General features: G+C 35.5%; 1 protein-coding gene and 1 long non-coding RNA gene across 2 annotated transcripts; one reads left to right on the top strand and one right to left on the bottom strand.

Annotated features, from left to right (window-relative positions):
- Nucleotides 1-3,012: 3,012 nt before the first annotated feature.
- Nucleotides 3,013-5,324, bottom strand: LOC133810725 (patatin-like protein 1). The gene is made up of 7 exons (XM_062246077.1): nt 5,093-5,324; nt 4,815-4,996; nt 4,494-4,680; nt 4,119-4,283; nt 3,682-3,981; nt 3,415-3,590; nt 3,013-3,311 (listed from the first exon to the last, which is right to left on the bottom strand). Exons 1-7 carry the CDS (start codon nt 5,225-5,227, stop codon nt 3,245-3,247), a joined length of 1,212 nt encoding a protein of 403 aa, XP_062102061.1. The 5' UTR covers nt 5,228-5,324; the 3' UTR covers nt 3,013-3,244.
- Nucleotides 5,325-6,933: 1,609 nt separating this feature from the next.
- On the top strand, nt 6,934-7,669 carry LOC133779281 (uncharacterized). The gene is made up of 2 exons (XR_009869144.1): nt 6,934-7,345; nt 7,575-7,669. It is a non-coding gene; the product is annotated as an uncharacterized LOC133779281 (long non-coding RNA).
- Nucleotides 7,670-9,534: the final 1,865 nt, after the last annotated feature.

Raw genomic sequence — 9,534 nt, 5'->3', positions numbered from 1 at the left:
ACGAGCTCGATGGAATGAGCTCGGAGATTTAGGAATGAGACTAAATACTAAGACCCTTATTGAAGAGTCAGGGGCGTGTATTCCACGAAAAATAAAAGGAGTGTGGATAATTTTTTGAAAATCCCGAAATTCAAGGGAAAGGAGAGTGGCGGTTAGCCAGGAAAAGCATTTTTGGGTTTCGTGCATTTGTCAAAGCCCATGTTTTTATCCGAAAGCTTAATGTACAAGAAACGCTGCCTAAGAATTTCAAAACCCAGAAAATGGGAACCACATTCAAACGTCAAAACTGGGTATAAACCAGAGACGAACACCCAGAGTGAAAATCCAGAAATAATAAAAACCTATCGGTTCAAAGCCTTATATCGTATCATGCTAAGAACATAAACTAGCACACACAGCAAGAACATTTTAAACGAAAAACAAAAATGGCATACTTACACAGTAATGGCGATTGCAGAGAGATCGTCGATTGCAGAGAGATCGTCGATTGGAGAAGAGGTTGCAGGAAAGAACTCACTGATTCGAACAGACCAGAATTCCTTTGTTTCTTTGGTCGAGAAAACATGCACGGAACAGGAACTTTGCAAAGAGGTCTCTGGGCTTGTTTTTCTTCTTTTCTTGCTTATGGCGAATGAGGATGAAAGTGAAGAAGATGAAGAGTGGGGCCTTGTATATATAGGTGGGGAAAAGGAATTAATCAGGAGCGTCGAATGAAATCCTCACTAGATCGAACGGATGGGAATCAATGACAAGAAGGCGCCGAAAAGTTGTCAGACGAACGATTGTGGGCGTGTTTCCAAGGTACTCAAGTACCTAAAATGAGCAATACCCAGCTGACGCGTGTCCATTTTTAAAGGTGTGACGGTACAGTTCTCAAGGAAAGTAGTTCAAAAGTTTCCTTCTCTTAGGATTCGAACAAATACTTTTGAGGGGGCAAGATGTTATACCCAGATTTCGAGCCATGGTAACTATGGCTCCGAAAGTTGGATTCGCAACAAATGGTCTCGTAAGGATTGAAGTATGCTCCAGGATTGTATATTGAGCCTGCAAAGTACGATATATGACCTCGAATATATGAGCTCGAAATGGTCTCGATCTCGAAAGGTAGCTCCGAGAACACACTCATCTTCGGGGACGACTTCGGATCGGGGGTCTCGAGCTAGATGTATGTATGATCTCGAAAGACACGTGATCTCGGGAGATGCCATTAGCTCGAACAATGACATGAGACCTGGGATGCTAAAGCCTTAGAGATACGCGATAATCACCTTGAATATCTACAAGTATTATAAATATGAGATGTAATCCTCATTTATTAATGTAAATCCCCAAGAATCGTGGGATATTATTTGGTCAGTTATGCGTTTCCTGGTCTTCAGGGACGTTTCCTTTTATATCTGATTATAGGCATTTAAAGTCATTTATTTTATTCACAAAAGAGTAACTACCCAAAATATGTGGGATAGTATTCTGCATCATTCTCTATAAATAGAGAAGCCATGCGCCATTGTAAGGGACCGAAATTCTGATCCTTGAGAGAAAACTCTGAAGAATTCATGCTAAGGAATTTTCAGAGATAATCTTAAGATTAATAACAAAGACTCGTGGACTAGGCAGATTTAACTGCTGAACCACGTAAAAATTGCGTGTTTGATTTGTTTTATTTCATTTAGCCATTGTCAATCATTGTTTACGTGCTCTTCTTTTACTGTTTGACAAGAAACGGCGTCAACATATATATATATACATATACTCGGATATATAAATATATACATATACGGATATATATAAATATATACATATATATATATATAAAATGATAAATATAAATTAATATATATATAATCAGATATATATAAATATATATATAAAACGAAATATATATATAAACCGAAATATATATATATATATAAACTAACATTTTTAGACTTGTTTTACCGAGAGGAGCTACACACCTGTTTATATAGGGAGAGAATAACAAAAAAAAATACAATTACAAAACAAAATATAGAGAAAAAAATCCAAAAATGTTAAAAAATTCCGAATACTAACCTTGAGAGAGAAGCTTCACTAACCTTAAGAGAGAAGCCACGGTGGGATTAAGGCGCACGGTGGTCGGAGAGATTATCACAGAGGAGAGAGAGAGACAGAAGCTTTGTGTTTCAGAAAAGATGAACTGAAATGGGGAAGAAGGAGGCTTGGGCGGCTGGGTATATCATTATAACTTTTGCCGGCGCGTTTCGTTGCGCCGGCAAAAGTCTAAAAATGCGCCGGCAAAAGTATTTAGTAAAACCTAAAATAAAACGACGTCGTTTTAATTATTGCGACTTTTACCGGCGCAACGAAACGCGCCGGAAAAAATATACCCACCTACCTCCTTTGAAACGTGTGAAAATTTAAAAAAACACGTTTGACTTTTATCGGCGCGTTAGGTGAAATGCGCCGACAAAAGTTTGTATGTTTATTTTAAAAATCTGGTGGTACTTTTGCCGGCGTAATTCGGGGTTGCGCCGACAAAAGTGATGACATTTTTTTAACACGATTCCTTTGCCGGCGCAACCCCTAATTGCACCGGCAAAAGTCACCTTTCCCGGCGTAAAATTGCGCCGGCAAAGGGGTTGATTTTTGCCAGCGTAATTCACGAATTGCGCCGGTGAAAGTAATTTTTGCCGGCGTAATTCCGAATTGCGCCGGCAAAAAACTTATTTCTTGTAGTGTTTATAATTATAATTGTTTGAGGATATTTATGTCAATTTAAATATGGTTATGTTTTTAAATGGATTATAAATTACCCATTAATTATCAAAAGGTTAGGAGAGAAAAAAAAAAGTGTGCCAATAGTCACACCTTTGATATATTCAAAGATAATAATTTTGTGGGTACCATAATAATTACTGTATACGTAATTTTCACATTAACATTATATTTGTCATTTGGACTGTGAGTATTGTGATGTTATATGCCTTAAGTTACTGAATAGCAATACTCAAAAAATAAATATAGATCAACACGTACGGTCGGAATTACCATTTCATAACAAAGACCATAAACCAAACAAACCTTTTCCAGCAAAAATTATAACAATCGGCCAATCGAAAATTAAAATCGACAATACATAAACAAATAGAACAAGTAGACAGTTACAATTAATTAAGCTTGCCTCATCAAGGCATGAGCTCATGAGAACTTTTATTTATAATAAATAGAAGAAGATGATGATGTGCCATGGTTATCAGAACGCTTATTATTTCCCTGCCACGTTGGCATTGGACAAGCGGAGTTTCCTTTCCTTCGAAAGTTCCTCAGCAAACCTACAAGAAATAATTAAAATAATATATATGAATATCAATATAGAGTTTCTCATCAATAAAATATACATTTTATATATACACACATAATGAGTATAAGACAAACCTTCTAAGTCCGTCCTCATTAGTGCCTGCATTTGGAACCGGTTCACGGGCTCCCGTTCTCAAATTGAGATGAGAAACGGGCTTTTTCAGCAATTTCTTACCAATATCCTCCAGATTACGTAGGTTCTGTGGGGTAGCTTTATCCACTGAAGCTAAATCTCCATGAAGTGTGTCATCCTAATTATAATCATAATAAATTAATTAATACTTTATATTACTATGCATCCATATAAGAATTACATATATACATATACATATATATACGTACCTCGATGCGGAGAACCTTATCTTTAGAACGAAAGGCTTCGAAGACAATAGTGTTATGGTAATCAACCATGTCAGAGCTGGCTTCCATGAAAACATCAGTGATAGGAGTACTTCCCTGGTGTGATATCCACGACAAAGGTCCCCACTTGGCACATGATTTGGCATCGTACTTCTTCTCACCTCTGTTGGAACCCGTTCCTACTGAAACCAGCAGAAACCGAAAATTTTCCGAAGCAAATTTGGTATAGTTCGGATCAAGCTTAAGAATAATTTTGGTCACTTCGCTAATGGCAACCAGGGACTGCAAAATGTCATTCCATTCCATTTCATTTCATTAATAATGTGCCAAATTAAAATCAACTATACTACTATCGTAGTACTGTCCTTTGACATTGAATTATTACTTGTATATAATGAATTAATCTTAGTATTAATTACCGGATTATTAGCGCACACTCCACCGTCAATGAGATCAAATTGTTCAGCTTTTCCATTGTCATCAGTGTTTGTAAAATGATGAGCAGGAAGATAAGTTGGGGCTGCAGAGGTGCCTATGCAAATGTCTGAAAGATGTGCATCCATCACTTTATGATCACCGATCGTCTGTAGCAGTCATGATTTTCACACACACGTATATTAATTAATAACAAGAAACCATGCATATATATATTTTAATTAATATAATTTACAACATTTATAGATATATTCAAGAAAAAAACAAATCAGAATATACATTATAAAATTTTGAAACCCTTTTTTTTTTTTCTCTAACTAATTTTTTTTAAGAGTCTTAAATATCTTAATATGTAATACCTCATAACTGGAAAAGATAGCTGGCTGAAGTTTCTTGACATCGAAAGTAGGAATGACTACGTTCGTCAAAGTATCATGCAATCTTGTTGTCCCCAGTAACCTTTTCAATAGTTGATGCAAATACTTTCCATCATATTTTGGGCTCATCAGATCTTGCATTGTATCCAGAACCCAACCAATTATGTTACTGCAAATTATTCAAAACCAAAAGAGAAATCTAGTTACATAAGGTATAGTACATAGTGATATGCCAATTATTTAATAAATAAGAAAGATTTGAGGGAATATATATATATATATATATATAAATCATATACGTACTTTGGTTGTGGGAAAATCTTTGGGCAGTGTTCATAGTAAAATGGGACAATATCTTTTGCAGCATACAAAGGCCGATTTTCTTTGTTTGGTGCTGTTAGCATGGCTGTGATAAGACCACCCGTGCTAGTTCCTGAAATCACATCGAAGTAATCGGCAAGTCTTGCATGCTCGCCATCTATTTTCTGCATACATATATAAACTTATTAGCTTATTAGATACAAAAATAAATTTAAGTAAAAGCTTAGAAATTTGGCTTATAAGATTATATAATTACGTACCTGAAGCTCAGCTTCAAGTTGAGCAAGAATAACTCCAGGGATCATTCCTCTAATTCCTCCTCCATCGATACTGAGAACTGTTACATAGTTTCCATATTTTGGGTGCAGAGTTTTTGGGGTTAAGATTTGAGCCATTAAGCTAGCTTGGGTTGGGTGATAGATATGATGTGCTTTGTGGAAATAAAAGTGTATACTAGCTCTTCTTAATGTTCTGGTTTGATATTGAAAAACTCAAGCTTTGCTACCCTATTTATAGATGCACTAGTATAACTCATCAAAACCCCATATGCCCAAAAACAGTATCTGCAAGATACAGGTGTGTGAGGGACCATATCTGTTCACACGTTATTTGAGACTGTCTGGGTTGATATCTGAAAGAAAAACAAAAAGTAAAGTAGCAAAATTAATTAGTTATCATTTAATGTTAAACTGAGTAAATTAATTATTTTGTAAATAATGTTGTATTAGTTAGTACAATAATAAGTCTGAGTTTGATATGTCAGTTGTCTCGAAACAATTAGGCGAAAGACTAGCGTGAATAGCAAGTGTAAAGTTATATTAACTAAAGCAACAAAAGAATAAAAGTGGGTACGCGCGCTATCTACCTTTCTTGTCCATATTCCAAATTCGAAAAAGAAATTTGTAAATATTGGGGGGCTTGTTATGATGAGTTCATCACGTTATGCACGTGCACTAAATTAATATTTTCATTGACTTTTATTTATTATTTTTTGTAGCAATCATAAATGGACACTACACGTGATATACAAACATCCATGGTATGACACGTGTTACTAATGTCTTCGGTCCCCTTAAAAAAAAGTAACTCTTCGGAAAAATCAGACCTTCTCGAGTGGATAATGTAAATTTGTGTCAAATTTAGCTTAAAAATATTCTATCATTGCTAAATTTGATTCAATTTTTGTAACTGTGCTCTAATATATTTAGTGTAAATTAACTTCAAAATTCAACAAAATTGTTTAATTTTTATTAAAAATATATAAAAAAAATTATTAAATAAAAAGAAAGTTAAAAAGCTTTAAATTAATATAAACAACATTAGTTAGTGGCAAAAAAGTAAGTAAAAAAATGGTAATTGGCAACTAAAATTCATGTTCTTTACAAGTGTAGCATTTAAGTCTTCGATTTTTTTTTGTGGCAAAAATTCATTCCGTTACACAATTAGTGCACATTTTACCCTAGTCGTTAACAATCTGTTAAAATGGGGAGTCATCATAAATGTTAGAAACTATTCACTACAAAAAATCTTAGTTTTAGTAACAATAAATTTTGGGACTAAAAACAAAAAATTTGTGACTAAAGAAAAATCATCTTACATTTGTCATCACTAAAAAGATCGTGGCTAAAAGTATTAGTCATAAAAATCGCAATATGTTGTCACTAAATATATTTTTAGTCACAACAAACTTTATCACTAAAAATAATAGGTTGTGACTAAAACTACATTAGTGTCAACTTGTGATTAAGTATGAATTTTTAGTCACAAGTAATTTTTTGTTGTTACTAAAAGTGGCATTTAGTCACACAAAATATATGTTGTGACTAAAAAGTTGTCACTAAAAGTTACCTTTATTTGTACTGATTGTCGCCCCAAAAGAAAATATTGAGGACTTAAATGCTACAATTTTGAAAGAACAAGGCTTTAGTCACCAATTTCTCTATAATTTATAATTCTTTTCAAGAATATCGAATACAATTTTGAAAGAACGGTGCCCCCTTGGGGTTCGTGTCAAGCTCCTGATGGGAGACGCGTGTTGGATGGTCAGAACTCTGTGACTGCATTAAATGCAGCGACAGGTGTCGCATGCCGAGTGGTCGGGGCTCTTCGACTGCATTAAATGCAACGACACGCATCGCATGCTGAGCGGTCGGGTCTCTGCGACTGCACCTACTCGTCACTCCCAAGGGGGTAAACTGTCATATCAACGAGCATCTTGAGAACATCCTACCCAAGATGGGTCGTTTGATGGCACTCGAGTACTTGGGCTTTAAATCTGGCAGTTAGTTTCTAATTTTGAAAACTTAGCTATATCTATTTTTCGCCTCCATTCAAAATTTTCGCCTTCTCAGTTACAGATCCTATTCTATATCTGAGTTCATCATCCTCCCGCCTATTGTCAGGTCTGGAGTCGATCAGCCACCCCAACAACATGGCAAAGATATTTGAAGTTGATGGATGTCATTATATCCGCGCGAGAACCACCTACCAGACAAATCGACGATTCCTAGCACGTAAGTTCCTTTTTATTTATTCTTGTCGATTTGTTTATTTAGGACCATGGATATCTGTAAGGGTTTGCGATTTATACTAGAATTTTGTCCGTACATCAATATTTACAGTTTCTGGGGTCAGCGATTTCTACGGTTTCACTCTTCCCTTTCTGGGTTTTTGTTGTTAATCGGAGTATCTTGGTGTTCTCTTTTTTTGGCCAAGTGCTTAACTGCTCGTTTTTTCTTTCAGACGTCTTGTGACTCTGAACTCGAAGAGTTACAATCATACGGGTATCATTCTTTCGATGTTGGCTTCCTGTCATTGAGCCAGAAGAATTAGTAACTGAGGAGTGTCTCTTATCATGGAATTTGAAATTTCAAAGGGAGAATCAAGAATGTGAAGACAGAGACGTCTCTCAGGCAACTGTGGAAGGCGAATTGTGAGAACTTCGAGAAGGCAAACAACAGCGTTTTATTAAGCAAACCTCGGTAGTCGAGGTGGCCGACCATCCATCTACCTCCATAGGGATAATAGTCGCACTCCCCAGGTCTTATGGCGCAAAACCAACAAGCTTGGGTGGCATATGTTGTAACGCCCTAATTTCTCATAAATTATCGAGAACACAACGTTGGATCATAATCATAAATATTGCTTTTTTTTAATAAAAACTTGAAAATAAATACATTGATCCATGATTTTACAAAAACAAAATAATTGTCTTTAACATATTAAAATGATGAAAATTTAAATAAAACGTTAAAATAAACATGCTTTAATAAAAATAGGCCCGTTTGATCTTCCTCGACTATATGGTCCCCACGAGTACATCATGGAGCTCTTAGGTCCCACTCGCCACCGGCCTTTCTATCTTTAATTGTCTGAAATAACAACATCATAAGGGGTGAGCTTCTAAGCCCAGTAAGGAAAATACAAACAAGAGTTAGTCATATAATCACAAGTCATTGCAAATTCTATTTATACTAATCATACAACATTATAAAACACTATGTCATAACATAACCTAAGTCATAACTCATAGTCATAAGTCATAATCGTAACTATAGGTCATAGGTCATAGATCATACTAACAAGTCAGATATAATAAAAAGATAAGTGCTTATACAAGGCGTGGAAATTAAGGCCCGGACATAAGTATGTCATACACCGGACATAAACTTAGGTTCGTTATAAAATTTTGGCAATCGAGCCTACCGGACCTAAGTTCGTCATACATCATTGGACACCTTAGGTCAAGACACACTTATCCCTTTATTGTACCTGAAATGTTAGGTCATACAAAACATAAACTAGATCATAAACTAAACTACCTAATTTTCCTTACCAAAATCTGGAATATTGGAAACAAGAGCGGGATTGCAAACTCCTAAAACCAAACATAAAAAAACCATAAGTTTCTAAAGAAATGAAGTTGAAGAGAAGATCTAAATCATTGGAATAAGACTTACGAAAAACCTTAAGTTTGAACACCTTAGATAACTTAGAGCTTCGATCTATACCTCAAACACCGAAATCACACAAAAACTTACTTCCCAAGTGTTTAGAAAAGCTTAAGATTGAAAAGCTTTTAATCCCAAAGACATAGTGTTTTCTCTCTAGAATAAACTTTGCATGGCGAGTGGTTGGGGCTCTACGACTGCATTAAATGCAACGACACGCGTCGCATGCCAAATGGTCGGGTCTCTGCGACTGCACCTACTCGTTACTCCCGAGGGGGTAAACTGTCATATCAACGAGCGTCTCGAGATCATCCTACCCAAGATAGGTCGTCTGATGGCACTCGAGTACTTGGGCTCTAAATCTGGCCATTAATTTCTAATTTTTAAAACTCGGCTAGATCTATTTTTCACCTCCATTAAAAAAATTTGCCTTCTCAGTTATATATCCTATTCTCAATCTGAGTTCATCATTGTAATGTCCTCCTAATCCAGGACCGTTACACTGTGTTTAAATTGTGTCAGACTTGCTAACCAAGTCATTTGGCTTAAAACGTGTAAATATGGTTAATGTCAAGGGTTAGGGTTAAAAATTATGGTCAAAGGAACCGTTGACTTTTCTGAGGAAAACTTATACAGGATCTTTATTTATTTTCATGTAGATCTAATATTAAACAAGTTAATATGAGGCAACGTAGAAAATGTTTTTAAAATTGAATTCAAAGAGAAATAATGATAAGAATACTTACATTATA

Source organism: Humulus lupulus, chromosome 1 (assembly GCF_963169125.1).
Source record: "Humulus lupulus chromosome 1, drHumLupu1.1, whole genome shotgun sequence".
NCBI lineage: Eukaryota > Viridiplantae > Streptophyta > Magnoliopsida > Rosales > Cannabaceae > Humulus > Humulus lupulus.
This window is presented reverse-complemented; position numbering and strand designations above follow the sequence as displayed.

Coding starts and splice junctions, on each gene's coding strand:
- LOC133810725 (XM_062246077.1), bottom strand. CDS start 5,227: ATGGCTCAAATCTTAACCCCAAAAACTCTGCACCCAAAATATGGAAAC. Junction 3,591..3,681: donor ATAAGGTTCTCCGCATCGAG/GTACGTATATAT, acceptor GATTATAATTAG/GATGACACACTTCATGGAGA. Junction 3,312..3,414: donor AATGAGGACGGACTTAGAAG/GTTTGTCTTATA, acceptor TATTTCTTGTAG/GTTTGCTGAGGAACTTTCGA.